The sequence below is a fragment of the Anolis sagrei genome, chromosome 10, assembly GCF_037176765.1.
Source record: "Anolis sagrei isolate rAnoSag1 chromosome 10, rAnoSag1.mat, whole genome shotgun sequence".
Classification (NCBI taxonomy): Eukaryota; Metazoa; Chordata; class Lepidosauria; order Squamata; family Dactyloidae; genus Anolis; species Anolis sagrei.
Window position 1 is genome coordinate 17,378,317 of NC_090030.1, and position 17,330 is coordinate 17,395,646.

A 17,330-nucleotide genomic window follows, 5' to 3' on the forward strand; every position below is an offset into this window, starting at 1 on the left:
CTGACTTTCTTCCCTTTTTCCTTCCCACCTTTTTTCCTTCCTTCCTTCCTTTATTTTTCCTTCCTTCTTTCCTTCCTTCCCTTTTCCCTTCTCTCTTTCTCCTTCTTCTTTTTCCGACTTACCTTTATACCCGCCCTCCCCCTTTTCTCTCATTTCCTTCCTTCCTCCCTCCCTCCCCCTTTCCCCTATTTCCTTCCTCCTATTTCCTCCCTTCCTTTTCTGCCTGCGCCTCTTTCAGGAGGTGCCTCTTTCCCTCTTTCCCTCCCTCCCTCCCTCGGAGGATCCTCCTGCGCTTCTCTTCGGGGGAGTGCGGCTCCTCCTCCTCCCTCTCCTCCTCTTTGGCCCAGGATGAGTCAGTGCCTTTGGGGCTGGGGCTGAGTCCGCCTCCTTCCTCCTCCTCCTCCTGCATCCCTCCGGCGGAGCATCCTTGGCCAGCCCTGCCTTGGAAGCCCTTCCTTTCTTGGGGAGCAGGGAGAGAATGGGAGTGGGGTCTCCGCGGAGGGGGAGAGGCTGGTCAGGCCCGGCCGGGGTGCCCCCCAGCATTGCGGGGAGGCGCTCTTAAAGGGCCAGGCAGCCTCCTTTCTCCCTCCTCCTCCTCTTCCTGAGCTTCCTAGCCATGGCCTTCAAGGATGGCATCACCGCCCAGACTTTGGGAGAGGGGAGGAGGCCTTGAAGCCTTCCTGTGACCTTCTCCTCCGGAGGAGACCCATTGGAAGGGGAGAAAGAGAGACAGAGAGGAGGCAGCGCCATTGAGAAAGAGGAGGAGGAGGAGGAGGAGGAGGAGGATTAGCCTCTGTCTCTGTGTCTCCGTCTCTCATCCATCGCTTCCTCTGTCCTTCCTTTCCCGGGGGAGGCAGGCAGGCAGGCAGGCATGGAGGCCATCTGGCTGTACCAGTTCCGCCTCATCGTCATCGGCGACTCCACGGTGGGCAAGTCCTGCCTCATCCGCCGCTTCACCGAGGGCCGCTTCGCCCAGGTCTCCGACCCCACCGTCGGCGTGGACTTCTTCTCCCGCCTCGTCGAGATCGAGCCCGGGAAGAGGATCAAGCTCCAGATCTGGGACACCGCCGGGCAAGAGAGGTTCCGGTGAGCAACCGGAGAATGGAGGGCCAGGAAGGGGGGACACAAGGGGAAGGAAGGGCCCCACATGCCTTGGGGAAGGGCCAGGAACCTGCCTTCCCCTTCTTCCCCCTCTGATACATTCTATCCCTCTGCCCTTTCCTCCTGAGTATCCCATTTGTATCCCTTTTCCTTCCCCTTCTTCCTCCTCTGATACATTCTATCCTTCTTCCCTTTCCTCCTGAGTATCCCATTTGTATCCTCTTTGCCTTCCCCTTCTTCCTCTTCTTCCTCCTCTGATACATTCTATCCTTATTCCCTTTCCTCCTGAGTATCCCATTTGTATCCTCTTTGCCTTCCCCTTCTTCCTCTTCTTCCTCCTCTGATACATTCTATCCTTCTTCCCTTTCCTCCTGAGTATCCCATTTGTATCCTCTTTGCCTTCCCCTTCTTCCTCTTCTTCCTCCTCTTATACATTCTATCCTTCTTCCCTTTCCTCCTGAGTATCCCATTTGTATCCTCTTTGCCTTCCCCTTCTTCCTCTTCTTCCTCCTCTGATACATTCTATCCTTCTTCCCTTTCCTCCTGAGTATCCCATTTGTATCCTCTTTGCCTTCCCCTTCTTCCTCTTCTTCCTCCTCTGATACATTCTATCCTTCTTCCCTTTCCTCCTGAGTATCCCATTTGTATCCTCTTTGCCTTCCCCTTCTTCCTCTTCTTCCTCCTCTTATACATTCTATCCTTCTTCCCTTTCCTCCTGAGTATCCCATTTGTATCCTCTTTGCCTTCCCCTTCTTCCTCTTCTTCCTCCTCTTATACATTCTATCCTTCTTCTCTTTCCTCCTAAGTATCCCATTTGTATCCTCTTTGCCTTCCCCTTCTTCCTCTTCTTCCTCCTCTTATACATTCTATCCTTCTTCTCTTTCCTCCTAAGTATCCCATTTGTATCCTCTTTGCCTTCCCCTTCTTCCTCTTCTTCCTCCTCTTATACATTCTATCCTTCTTCTCTTTCCTCCTGAGTATCCCATTTGTATCCTCTTTGCCTTCCCCTTCTTCCTCTTCTTCCTCCTCTTATACATTCTATCCTTCTTCTCTTTCCTCCTAAGTATCCCATTTGTATCCTCTTTGCCTTCCCCTTCTTCCTCTTCTTCCTCCTCTTATACATTCTATCCTTCTTCTCTTTCCTCCTAAGTATCCCATTTGTATCCTCTTTGCCTTCCCCTTCTTCCTCTTCTTCCTCCTCTTATACATTCTACCCTTCTTCTCTTTCCTCCTGAGTATCCCATTTGTATCCTCTTTCCTTTCCTAAAGGAAACCATCCTTTCTCTCCCCCTTCTCCCCTCCTCCTCCTCCTTTGTATCCCACTTCCTCACCCCCCATCTAATAATGGTAATAATAAGAATTGTTTGTATTATTATTATTATTATTATTATTATTATTATTATTATTATATTTCCCTCCTTCCTCTCCTAAGAAGACTCTTTGCCCACCTCCCCATCATACAATACTAATACCCATCTAATAATACTGATAATAATACATGTTTGTATCCTGCCTTTCTTTCCTAAAAAAGGTTCTGACTTCCTATATTATTATTATTATTATTATTATTATTATTATTATTATTTCCCTCCTTCCTCTCCTAAAGAGACTCTTTGCCCACCTCCCCATCTAATAATACTAACACCCATCTAATAATAGTAATAATAATACATGTTTGTATCCTGCCTTTCTTTCCTAAAGGAGGTTCTGACTTCCTATATTACTATTATTATTTTACTGACACAAAAACACAGTATGTCACAGCAAATGAGATCTCTATGCTGGATTTTGTATCACAAAATCACAAGTCAAACACTTCCCAAGCACCTAGGACTGTGTGATGTATTTTCAAATTATTATTATTATTATTATTATTATTATTACAATGTCCCTCTTTCCTCTCCTAAGGAGACCTTTTGCCCACCTCCCCATCTAATAATACTAATACCCATCTAATAAAAGTGACAGTAAAAAGAATAATATATTTGTATCCTGCCTTTCTTTTCTAAAGGAGGTTCTGACTTCCTATATTATTATTATTATTATTATTATTATTATTATTATTATTATTATTATTATGTCCCTCCTTCCTCTCCTAAGGAGACTCTTTGCCCACCTCCTCATCTAATAATACTAATACCCATCTAATAAAATTAATAGTAAAGCAAATAATATGTTTGTATCCTGTTTTTCTTTCCTAAAGGAGGTTCTGACTTCCTATATTATTATTATTATTATTATTATTATTATTATTATTATATTACAATGCCCCTCTTTCCTCTCCTAAGGAGACTCTTTGCCCACCTCCCCATCTAATAATACTAATATACATCTAAGAATAGTAATAATAATAAAGGTTTGTATCCTGTTTCTCTTTCCTAGAGGAGGTTCTGACTTCCTATGTTATTGTTATTATTATTATTTTCCTCATTCCCCTCCTAAGGAGACTCTTTGCCCACCTCCCCATCTTAAAATACTAATACCCATCTAACAATACTAATACCCATCTAATAATAGTGATAATAATAAATGTTTGTATCCTGCCTTTCTTTCCTAGAGGAGGTTCTGACTTCCTGTATTATTATTATTATTATTATTATTATTATTATTATGTCCCTCATTCCTCTCCTAAGGAGACTCTTTGCCCACCTCCCCATCTAACAATACTAATACCCATTTAATAATGGTAATAATAATAAATGTTTGTATCCAGCCTTTCTTTTCTAAATGAGGTTCTGACTACCTATATTATTATTATTATTATTATTATTATTATTATTATTATTTTACTGACACAAAAACACAGTATGTCACAGCAATTGAGATCTATATGCTGGATTTTGTATCACAAAATCACAAGTCAAACACTTCCCAAGTGTCTAGGACTGTGTGATGTGTTTTCTTCTTCTTCTTCTTCTTCTTCTTCTTATTATTATTATTATTATTATTATTATTATTATTATTATTATTACTATGACCCTCTTTCTTCTCCTGCCTGGTCGAGATCGAGCCCGGATTTCATATTAATATTACTATTTACCATTACTACTACTACTACTACTATGTTCCTCTTTCCTCTCCTAAAGGGTAACCTTCTCCCACCTAATAATAATAGTAATGTTCTTGTATCCTGCTTTTCTTTCCTAAATGAGGCTCTGACCTCACAGCCCATCATCATCACCATGATAACATTATTATTATTGTTGTTATTATTATTGCCCTCTTTCTTCTTCTGAAGTAGACTCATCTAATAATAATATTAGTAATATTTTTTGTATTCTGCATTTCTTTCCTAAAGGAGGCTCTGGCCTGTTGTTGTTGTTGTTGTTGTTGTTGTTGTGTCTCTCTTCCTCTCCTGAAGGAGGCTCTTCCCCCACCTCCTCATCTAATAATAGTTATAATAATTATTTGTATTCTGCTTTTCTTTCCTAAAGGAGGCTCTGAACTCATTAGTAGTAGTAGTAGTAGTAGTAGTATATCCCTCTTTCCTCTCCTGAAGGAGACCGATGGCCCTTCCAGACAGGTCCTATATCCCAGGATTTCATCCCAGGCTTTTTGCTTTAAACTGGATTATATGAGTTCCCACTGCCAGATAATCTGGGATAAACAGAAAACCTGTGATCAGATCCTGGAATATAGGGCCTGTCTGAAAAGGCCCTTTGCCCCTTCCTCCCCAACTAATAAGTTATAATAATATTTTGGTATCCTGCTTTTCTTTCCTAAAGAAATCATAATCATCATCACGACTACCATATTATTATTATTATTATTATTATTATTATTATTATTATTATTATTTGAAACATAACAAGATGAGTCCACAGCAGACACTCTGCTGGTTGTTGTATTTGATCACACGTCAGATACTTCTCAAGTGTATTATTATTATTATTATTATTATTATTATTGACACAAAAGCACAATATGTCACAGCAAACAAGATCTATATGCTGGATTTCATATCACAAAATCATCATCATTATTATTATTATTATTATTATTATTATTATTATTATGTCCCTCTTTCCTCTCCTCTTTCGTATCACAAAATCATTATTATTATTATTATTATTATTATTATTATTATTATTATTATGTACCTCTTTCCTCTCCTAAAGGATACTCTTGCCCACCTCCCCATATTATTATTAATTTTTATCCTTTCCTAAAGATGATTATATTCCTCACAGTGTCTTCTTCATCTATCTTTCCCGGCTGCGCCACCAGAGCCACCGGTGGCACAGCGGGTTAAACTGCTGAGCTGCTGAACTTGCTGACAGAAAGGTCAGCGGTTCAAATCTGGAGAGTGGAGTGAGCTCCCGCTGTTATGCTCAGTTTCTGCCAATTGAGCAGTTCGAAAACATGCAAATGTGAGTAGATCAATAGGTACCGCTCCAGCGGGAAGGTAACAGTGCTCCATGCAGTCATGCTGGCCACATGACCTTGGGGGTATCTATGGACAATGCTGGCTCTTTGACTTAGAAATGGAGAAGAGCACCAACCACCATCATCTCTTCCTCTTCCTCCTCCTCCTCCTCCTCTTCTTATTATCACTACTATTATTTCCCTCTTTCCTCTCCTAAAGGAGACAGCTGTCCCTCAGGATCTCTCCTCCTCCTTTGGTCCCACATTCTCTCCCACCCCTTTCACCATCATCTTCCCCAATAACCTCTCAATCTTTTCTCGACGGTGGGGTACAAGGTGTGGTGTATTTTGGGGGAGGACCATGTTTTGTCATTGCTGGACTGGAAGTACAATGGGAAGGGGAGTTATGGAGAGTAGAAAGGAATGAGGGGAATCTCAGGTGACATGGGCCTACAAGGAGATCTCCCAATTAGTAGTAGTAGTAATACTTACTTACTTAAGTACCAGCAGTAGTAGTAGTGGTGGTGGTATCTCAAGATGCATTCATTGCTCTCGCTGCCATTTTCCAGCCTTAGCCATATTCACTTGGACGTCTACGTGTTGGCATCTGGAGAGCCAAGAGCTCCTTCAGCTCCAAATCTTGGGGCAGCTTCTCTTTGTTGTCAAGATTGATATGATTTCGTTGCTATAAATAAATGTTTCTCAACCTTCCTAATGCCACAACCCCTTAATACAGTTCCTCATGTTGTGTTGACTCCCAACCATAAAATTATTTTCGTTGCTACTTCATAACTGTAATTTTGCTACATTTGGAACAAAGACCCAATATGCCCAAATTTGAATACTGGTTTTGTTGCAGGACGATTGATTTTGTCATTTGGGAGTTGTAGTTGCTGGGGTGTATAGTTCACCTACAATCAAAGGGCATTCCAAATGCCAGCAACAATGGAATGGCCATCTGTCAGGGGTGATTTGAATGCAATATTCCTGCTTCTTGGCAGGGGGTTGGACTGGATGGCCCATGAGGTCTCTTCCAACTCTTTGAGTCTATGATTCTATGATTCTAAACTTGGCACAAATATTCAATATGCTGAGGTATGAACACTGGTGGAGTTTGGAGGAAATAGACCCTGGCATTTGAGAGTTGTGGTGGCTGCGATTTATAGTTCACCTACAATCAAAGTTCATTCTGAACTCTACCAATGATGGAATTGAACCAAACTTGGCACACAGAACTCCCATGACTAACAGAAAATACTGGAACGGTTTGGTGGGCATTGGCCTTGAGTTTAGAAGTTGTAGTTCCCCTACATGCAGGGAGCACCGTGGACTCAAATAATGATAGATCTGGACCAAATTTGGCACAAATACTCAATATGCCCAGATGTGAACACTGGTAGAGTTAGGGGAAAATAGACCATGATATTTGGGAGTTGTAGTTGCTTGGATTTATAGTTCACCTACAATCAAACCCCACCAATGATAGAATTGGGCCAAACTTCCCACACAGAACCCCCATGATCAACAGAAGAGATTATGTTTTCTGATGGTCATTGGCAACCCCTCCGACACCCCCTTGCAACCCTTCCAACAGCCCCTTGCAACCCCTCCGACAGCCCCTTGCAACCCTTCAGACATCGCCTTGCAACCCTTCAGACAACCCCTTGCAACCCCCCTGACACCCTCTTGCAACCCCTCCGACACCTCCTTGCAACCCTTCCGATAGCCCCTTGCAACCCTTCCAACAGCCTCTTACAACCCCTCCGACACCTCTTTGCAACCCCTCTGACACACCCTTGCAACCCTTATGACACCCCCTTGCAACCTCACCGACACCGCCTTGCAACCCCTCCGACACCCCCTTGCAACGCCTCCGACACCCCCTTGCAACCCCTTTGACACCCCCTTGCAACCCTTCTGACACCCACTTGACACCCTTCCGACACCCCCTTGCAACCCCTCTGACACCCCCTTGCAACTCCTCCGACACCCCCTTGCAACCCCTCCGACACCCCCTTGCAACCCTTCCGACACCCCCTTGTAACCCTTCCGACACCTCTTTGCAACCCTCCGACACCCCCTTGCAACTTCTCCAGGGGTCCCAACCCCCAGGTTGAGAAACATTGCTATAAGTGAAGTTTCCTCCCCTAAAGAACAAAGCTTGGCCTTTGGGGAAACATCAATTAAAGCCATCTCTGGTTATGTCAGTTCCATGGATGGCAACCCTATAAATGACTAACTTCCATGACCTGTGGGCATCAATAGCCTTGCCTATTTGTTCTGCAAACTCCTTGATGGAATCAATCAATCAATCTCCAATGTAATCTCTCTCTTTTCCTGCCCTCCTCCACTTTCCTTCGCATTCTCCTTTTTCCCAATGAGTCACGGCATCCCATGACAGGTCCAAAGGACAAGAGATTGAATGGAGTTGTTCTCAGTTCAGGTTTAGGCTTGATTTACTCTCCAACTCGCTTATCTCTCTATTGAGCAACTCTCAAGATCCAAAGATCTATCTCCTCCACGATCACGTTTCCGATGAGTGGATTTGCTTCCATTGTCTTCACGAATCCAACCCTTTGAAGCATACTCATAAATAGGAAATGACGTTCTGGATTATCCTGGCTTTCATTGTCTTCCAAAAATCTCACTTTTAGGTGCCTCTCCAACTTATCATGTATCCAGTCTCCATTTTTTATTTATAGATGAAGGTATAGAACTTAGGTTGCTGTGAGTTTTCCAGGCTGTATGGCCATGTTCCAGAAGCATTCTCTCCTGACGTTTCGCCCACATCTATGGCAGGCATCCTCAGAGGTTGTGAGTGTTGGAAACTAGGCAAGTGGGGTTTATATACATGTGAAATAATAATAATAATAATACATGTGGGCGAAATAATTCTTGTCTGTTTGAGGCAAGTGTGAATGTTGCCATTGGCCACCTTGATTAGCATTGAATGGCCTTGCAGCTTCAAAGCCCGGCTGCTTCTTTCCTTGGGGAATCCTTTGTTGGGAGGTGTTAGCTGGCCCTGATTGATTCTTGGGAATTCTCCCATTTTTTAGTGTTGCTCTTTATTTACTATCCTGATTTTAGAGTTTTTTAATATTGGAAGCCTGATATTGTTCCTTTTCGCGGTTTCCTTCTTTCTGTTGAAATTGTCAACATGCTTATGGATTTCAGTGGCTTCTCTGACATGGTGGTTGTTGGAGTCGTCCAGCATTTCTGTATTCTCGGATAATATGCTGTAATAATCAACATATGAAAGCATATCAAATAATCAGCATATCAAATAATAATCAGGACAGTAAATAAAGAGCAACACACCAAAATTGGGAATTCTAGACAAGAATCAGTCAGGGCCAGCTAACACCTCCCAACAAAGGATTGCCCTTGTCCTTTGCTGAACATAGCATTTGTTGGATTTTCGTTGTGGGTCTGAAGATAGTTTGTAGGTTATGTTTCTTCATCAGCTTCCCTATGTGGTCAGTGGTTCCCTTGATGTATGAAGAGGAATTCCACACATGAATCAATCAGGGCCAGCTAAACAAAGGATTTCCCTAGTCCTTTGCTGAACGTAGCATTTGTTGGATTTTCGTAGTAGGTCTGAAGATAGTTTGAAGGTTGTGTTTCTTCATCAGCTTCCCTATGCGGTCAGTGCTTCCCTTGATGTATGAAGGGGAATTCCAGGCATGAATCAATCAGGGCCAGGTAATACCTCCCAACAAAGGATTCCCCCTTGTCCTTTGCTGAATTTAGCATTTGTTGGATTTTCTTGGTGGGTCTGTAGATAGTTTGTAGGTTGTGATTCTTCATCAGCTTCCCTATACGGTCAGTGGTTCCCTTGATGTATGAAGGAGAATTCCACACATGAATCAATCAGGGCCAGCTGATACCTCCCAACAAAGGATTCCCCTTGGCCTTTGCTGAACTCAATCAGGGTCAGCTGATACCTCCCAACAAAGGATTCCCCTTGGCCTTTGCTGAACTCAATCAGGGCCAGCTGATACCTCCCAACAAAGGATTCCCCTTGGCCTTTGCTGAATTTAGCATTTGTTGGATTTTCTTGGTGGGCCTGTAGATAATTTGTAGGTTGTGTTTCTTCATCAGCTTCCCTATACGGTCAGTGGTTCCCTTGATGTATGAAGGGGAATTCCACACATGAATCAATCAGGGCCAGCTAACACCTCCCAACAAAGGATTCCCCCAGGAAGCAATCAGTCAGGCTTTGAAGCTGCAAGGCCATTCAATGCTAATCAAGGTGGCCAATGGCAACATTATTTTTATTTATTTACTTACAAATAAATAAATAAATTTATATGTCGCCCTTCTCACCCCGAAGGGGACTCAGAGCAGCTTACTATATTTTCATGCAATATATTATATTATTAGCATAGTACAATATCAGTATTATATATTACTATATTGCACTATACCATTATATTGTAATGTTATTAGTAATCTTACATGCAATGCAAATATATAATTATAATATGGTATTATTATTACTAGTATTATATTGTATTACATTATAATATTATAACTATTATATGTATATACAATCTACTATATTATATTCACACTTGCCTCCAACAGACAAGAGTTCTTTCTCCCACCCTGGACATTATTCCACAGATATAGAAACCCCACTTGGCTAGTTTCCAACAGAACTCACAACCTCTGAGGATGCCTGCCATAGATGTGGGGGAAACATCAGGAGAGAATGCTACTGGAACATGGCCTGGAAAACCCACAGCAACCCAAAGACTCAGAAATGATTTGAAGTCATAAAAAAAAAAAACATTTTATTTATTGTATTTTTTAAAATCTTTGCTGCTGCTTCCAAGAGTTTTTAGACAAAATGCATATAATTTTAGTCACACAAACGTCCCGTAAAATGAGTTAGACTAGGAGATTTTTGTGGCTGAATGAAGGCTTAAATTGAGATCATCCTCGCTGTAGTTCAATAGTTTCATGCTTTGTGCTCCACTGGCCGTCCTTCACATTTAATCTTTTATGCCCCATTTTTCACATCCATTGCTCTCTGCTCTGGTTTGCGCTTTTCAAAGTTGAAATTCAGGCTTCCGAGTAGGCAGCTGCTTTCCGTGTGATTTGCCGACTACAGCTCCCATAATCCTTCCCCATTGACTCAGCTACATGGGCTTTATGGGTGTTTTAAGTCCAAATGTGATCAGAAAGGAACCATTTTGTTCACGCAACAAAAAAAAATGGAAAGCAAAGAGACTCACTCAACCAGTGTTTCTCAACCTTCCTAATGCCGCGACCCCTTCATACAGTTCCTCATGTTGTGGTGACCCCCAACCATAACATTATATTTGTAATTTTGCTACTGTTATGAATTGTAATGTAAATATCTGAAATGCAGGATGTATTTTCATTCACTGGACGAAATTTGGTGCAAATATCCCATACACCCAAATTTGAATACTGGTTGGGTTGGGAGAGGAGGTTGATTTTGTCATTTGGGAGTTGTAGTTGCTGGGATTAATAGTTAACCTACAATCAAAGAACATACTGAACTCCACCAACGATGGAATTGAACCCACTTGGCACACAGAACTATCGTGACCGACAGAAAACACTGGAAGGGTTTGGTGGGCATTGACCTTGCGTTTTGGAGTTGTAGTACACCTACATCCAGAGAACACTGTTGGAGTTTGGGGAAAATAGACCTTGACATTTGGGAGTTGTAGTTCCTGGGATTTATAGTTCACCGTCAATCAAAGAGCATTCTGAACTCCACCAACAATGGAATTGAACCCACTTGGCACACAGTACTATCGTGACCGACAGAAAGAACTGGAAGGGTTTAGTGGGCATTGACCTTGCGTTTTGGAGTTGTAGTTCACCCACATTCAGAGAGCACTGTGGACTCAAACAATGATAGATATGGACCTAACTTGGCACGAATCCTCAATATGCCCAAATGTGAACAATGGTCGAGTTTGGGGGAAATAAACCTTGATATTTGGGAGTTGTAGTTGCTAGGATTTATAGTTCACCTCCAATCAAAGCACATTCTGAGCTCCACCAATAATGGAATTGAAAAAACCTTGGCACGCAGAACTCCCGTGACCAATAGAAAATACTGGAAGGGTTTGGTGGGCACTGACCTTACGTTTTGGAGTTGTAGTTCACCTACTTCCAGAGAGTACTGTAGAATCAAATTCCACAGCACTGCTGGTCACAGCTGACCTCCAGTTGGAGCACTCAAGGGCCTGGGCTTCCCAGTTTTCTGTGTCTATGCCACAGTTTTTAAGATTAGCTTTAAGCCCATCTTTAAATCTCTTTTCCTGTCCACCAACGTTCCATTTTCCATTCTTGAGTTGGGAGTATAATAACTGCTTTGGGAGGCGGTGATTGGGCATTTGGAGAACATGATCAGTCCAGCAGAGTTGATGGCGCAGGAGCATCGCTTCAATGCTGGTGGTCTTTGCTTCTTGCAGCACATTGACATTTGTCTGCCTGTCTTCCCAAGAGATTTGCAGGATTTTTCAGAGGCAGTGCTAATGGAATCGTTCTAGGAGTTGAGTGTGATGTCTATAGACAGTCCACGTTTCACAGGCGTATAGCAGGGTTGGAGGACAATAGCTTTATAAACAAGCATCTTGGTATCTCTAGGGATGTCCTGGTCCTCAAACACTCTCTGCTTCATTCAGGAAAATGCTGTACTCGCAAAGCTCAGGTGGTGTTGCATTTCAGTGTCAGTGTTGACTTTTGTGGCGAGGTGGCTGTCAAGATAGCAGAAATAGTCCACATTTTTGAATGTTATACCATTAAGCTGTATTTGTGGCATTGGAGAGGAATTGGCTGGTGACTGCTGGATGAGCACTGTGGTTTTTCCCGATGTTCAATGAGAGGCAAAGCTTCTCGTATGCTTCTGCAGAGGTGTTTAGATTGGTTTCTAGGTCTTCTTCTGAATGTGCATAGATTAGATTGTCATTGGCACTTTGGTTTTCTTGATGTTCAGTGAGAGGCCGAGCTTCTCGTATGCTTCTGCAAAGGTGTTTAGAGTAGCTTGTAGGTTTTCTTATGAATAAGCATAGATTAGATTGTCATTGGCATATTGGTTTTCTCGAAGTTCAATGAGAGGCCGAGCTTCTCATATGCTTCTGCGAAAGTGTTTAGAGTAGCTTGTAGGTCTTCTTATGAATAAGCATAGATTAGATTGTCATTGGCATATTGGTTTTCTCGAAGTTCAATGAGAGGCCGAGCTTCTCATATGCTTCTGCGAAAGTGTTTAGAGTAGCTTGTAGGTCTTCTTATGAATAAGCATATATTAGATTGTCATTGGCATATTGGTTTTCTCGATGTTCAATGAGAGGCCAAGCTTCTCGTATGCTTCTGCAAAGGTGTTTTGAGTGGCTTGTAGGTCTTATGAATGAGCATAGACTACATTATCCTTGGCATATTGGAGTTCTATCTTTGTTTTAAGACCTTCGAAGGTGGAGGGCAAACACACATATGCAAGGCAATCTATTCCACTATCGAAAGGCTCTTATTGTAACAAAATTAATGTGGAATCTCTTTTCTTGTCATTTGAGTCCATTGGTTCACGGTCTAGTCTCTGGAGCTGGCTCCACTTATTTAGATATATAGAGATGGTGGTTAAATCACCTCTGTGTCTTCTCCAAGCTCAACATATCTGACTTTCTTGGCTACAAAAGCAATGGTATTCCCAACCTGAATTTTTAAAAATGCAAGGAATTATAGGCTGGAATTCCTTTAAAGCCATTTCCATGCTGTTGGAGGATGAGGGGTTCAATGGCGATGCATCCAGCTATTTTCCTACCTCCCATCAGATTCTATATTTCAGATACAGAGTTGTTGTAGCACGGTTGAAAGGACAGTTTAGGGGCAGGTCAAGTTGGGTTTCTCTTGGCCCGCTTGAGAGTCCTGACTGCAGTAAGAAGGAGGATAATTTTGCTTGACACGGGTTCCCTGCATAAGATGCTTATACACACCGCCGTTGCCAAGAAAATCACTGGAACAGCCTGTCTAGTTCGCGGAAAGATTACCGGCAGGAGAAGGAGGGGCAAAACTAACAGATAAAAATCAGGATGTTTCCAACAGAAAACCTTTGCACAATCTGTCAGAAGGGTTGCAATTGGGAAGATCTGATGTTGTTGGGTGGTGAAAGGGACATAAGAGAATACAGGTCATCCTTTGCGGATTGAACCTCTACGGATTTGATTGATATTTTCCCTTCTAGGACTGTGTTTCTCAACCTTCCTAATGCCGCAACCCCTTAATGCACATCCTCATGTTGTGGTGACCCCACAATCATAACATTATTTTCGTTGCTACTTCATAACTGTAATTTTGCTACTGTTATGAATCATCATGTAAATATCTGATATGCAGAATTTATTATCATTCACTGGACCAAATTTGGCACAAATACCCGATACACCAAAATCGGAATACTGGTGGAGTTGTGGGGGGATTGATTTTGTTATTTGGGAGTTGTAGTTGCTGGGATTTATAGTTCACCTACAATCAAAGAGCATTCTGAACTCCACCAGTGAAGAAATTGAAGCAAACTTGGCACACAGAATTCCCATGACTGACATAAAATACTGGAAGGATTTGGTGGGCATTGGTCATGAGTTTTGGAGTCGTAGTTTACCTACATCCAGAAAGCACTGTGGACTCAAACAATGCCTAAATATGAACACTGTTAGAGTTTTGGGGAAATAGACCTTGACATTTGGGAGTTGTAGTTGCTGGGATTTATAGTTCATCTCCAGTCAAAGAGCATTCTGAACTCCACCAACAATGGAATTGAACCAAACTTGGCACACAGAACTCCCATGACCAATAGAAAATACTGGAAGAGTTTGGTGGGCACTGGCCTTGAGTTTTGGAGTTGTAGTTCACCTCCATCCAGAGAGCACTGTGGACTCAAACAATGATGGATCTGGACCAAACTTGGCGTGAATACTCAATATGCCTAAATGTGAACACTGGTGGAGTTTGGGGAAATAAATACGCCTTGACATTTGGGAGTTGTAGTTGCTGGGATTTATAGTTCACCTACAATCAAACATATATACAGTCTTGAGAATAGTTGTATTGAGTTGCACAATGTCCTTTGAGAGAGAGATTCAAATGGTCCTTAGGTGTCTATGTGAAGGAGCTTCTTCGAGCAGCAAGAAGCAAAAATACCGTCTTGGCAAGCTTCACAGAAAACTTAAACTCCCAGGCTCAGCTAGCTTCTGGGCATAGCCCAACCAATCAGCTTAGTGCTTTGCATTTTTCACTTAACACACTCACCAACTGATTGTTACATGCTCCAGCAATAAGTCAATCTGCATGTAACATGCTCCTCATTGAAATGGTTAATTATTGTTGGAAGTGAAGAAGCCTCCATGCTTCAATACAGAGCAATTGGGGACAGAGGGAACCCTGTGGGGCAGTCCTGCTGTCTTGTTTCCGACCTCTATGTTCTAGATCTACGTAACTCATAGTGTGTTGCTTCCTGCCTGTATGAAGGTCACTTTTCTCTCCTTTCCAAAAGTCTTTAGTGCTTTTGTTTGAGAAGGAAACAGCATGAGGCTTCTCTATCTCAAAAAGCCTTACAAACAGACATGAGTTAGCATTAGGGACTCTTCTATCAGTCAGGAAACTTCCTTTTCCCCATCACTCTTTTTTCGAAGATTACTTAAAATTATAAGAGTAAGTCGTCACCCTTTTTTTGAACCTTATCAGAGTGTATTTTCACTCCTGTTTCCTATTGTAAGTTCATATATAATACTATCAAAATTGCACTCTGCTATAGCTATAGCTGGAGCACTCAGTAGCGCAGTGGGCTAAAGCGCTGAGATGCTGAACTTGTAGACTGAAAGGTTGCAGGTTCGAATCTGGGGAGTGGCATGAGCTCCCACTGTTAGCCCCAGCTTCTGCCAACCTAACAGTTCAAAAACATGCAAATTTGAGTAGATCAATAGATACCACTCTGGCAGGAGGGTAACGGCACTCCATGCAGTCATGCTGGCCAAATGACCTTGGAAGTGTCTATGGACAACGCCGGCTCTTGGGCTTAGAAATGGAGATGAGCAACAACACCCAGAGTCAGACACGATTGGACTTATATATATATATATAATATAATTTTATCATAGTTCAAAGCATTTGTTATACATTGTTTATTTTACAGAAGATACATATTATTCAATACAATCTACTATAGTGTAGATATTCAATACAATCTACTATAGTGTAGTGTTATTTTTCTGCTTATATATATCATATATCCCTCACCGCTGTGCTTCCCTCCCCCCGCCCAAGCCACAGCTTTTACATATCACCTGTCCAAAATTTCAATTATTCTTCTGGAGGTAACTTTCCTTCTTTCTTGGCATCCTCTCCAGCAATTTTTTGAATAGTTTTTATTTATATTTGCTATTCCTACAGGTGCTAGGTACCATTTCCATATTCACTTATAGTAATTTTCCTTAACCCATATTGATAAAAATTTTAGATGTCTTTGTCTCCATAATTGTGGCCACTCTGGACTTAATGTCAGGGGAAAAACTTTACCTCTTATAGCTACCAAATATTCGTACAATCATTGCCTCTCTGGGGCTGTCTTTTACTGTCTTTCAGGTCGATCACCCGCGCGTACTACAGGAACTCGGTCGGCGGTTTGCTCCTCTTTGACATTACGAACCGCCGGTCCTTCCAGAACGTCCACGAGTGGCTAGAGGAGACCAAGGCCCACGTCCAGCCCTACCAGATCGTCTTTGTCCTAGTGGGCCACAAGTGCGACCTCGACACCCAGCGGCAGGTCACACGGCACGAGGCCGAAAAACTGGCGCTGGCCTATGGCATGAAGTACATAGAGACCTCCGCCCGGGACGCCATTAACGTGGAGAAGGCCTTCACCGACCTGACACGGGACATTTACGAGCTGGTGAAACGGGGAGAGATCACCATCCAGGAGGGCTGGGAAGGGGTCAAGAGCGGCTTCGTGCCCAACGTAGTGCACTCCTCGGAAGAGGTGGTGAAGTCAGATCGGAGGTGCCTCTGCTAATGGCGCGAGCCCAAGCCGAGAGAAGTAAGGCTGGACTTTACTAACCCCAAACGTACCTTCCTAGACGAACATGGGATGATGGAGGGATTCATACCAAGTATATGGTGGTGGTGATGGTATTAGTAGGGCCGGCACCAATCCCCAGTGCTCTTACCCTCAGAAGAATAAAACCATGGGGGATCCGTAAACCCCATTTGTAGGAACAAACCCAGATGCATGCTATATATTGTAGGAAAGGGGGCGGAGTAAGGCAGCAAAGGTCCCGGGGAGTAGTAAATACCAGATTTTACACACCGTTTTAAGTAAATCTTCCCTTGAGTGCTTTATTTGGAAACTATTGTCAGACTAGCCTATGAGTAAGACACAGATTTAGAAGAGGAGGAATACTAAGATTGTGAAAACTTAGCTTCTATTATTATATTTTAAGGAAGATTAAAACATAACATGTTGATCTTCGATTTATGCTACCTTGATGGTTACTAACTACCAAAAGGAAAACATGAATACTGAAAGAATTAGGCTAGCTAAGTCTTTACTATTTAACCCAATGAAAAGGGAAAATATTGGTTATCAAAACATAACCCAATAAATAATAATGATTTTACTATTACTTATTTATATCCTGCTTTTCCCTCAAAGCAGCTCAGATAAAATACAGTTTTCGTAATCAGTCAAGCCCATTTTGAAGGCTTCTGTTACCAGGAATTTGATGGATCAGTGGTTGTTTCTCAACTAGAAATGCCTCCAATTTCTAATTTTACTGTAAAGGCTCTGGGAAAATTCTCAGTCGTTGAAGTGTGAATTCAGCAACCTGGGG

General features: G+C 42.4%; 1 protein-coding gene across 1 annotated transcript; it reads left to right on the plus strand.

Moving 5' to 3' along the window:
• Positions 1 to 320: 320 nt before the first annotated feature.
• On the plus strand, positions 321 to 16,969 carry RAB39B (RAB39B, member RAS oncogene family). The gene is made up of 2 exons (XM_060756228.2): positions 321 to 1,086; positions 16,087 to 16,969. The coding sequence occupies exons 1-2, from the start codon at positions 872 to 874 to the stop codon at positions 16,511 to 16,513; spliced, it is 642 nt and encodes a 213-aa protein (XP_060612211.1). The 5' UTR covers positions 321 to 871; the 3' UTR covers positions 16,514 to 16,969.
• Positions 16,970 to 17,330: the final 361 nt, after the last annotated feature.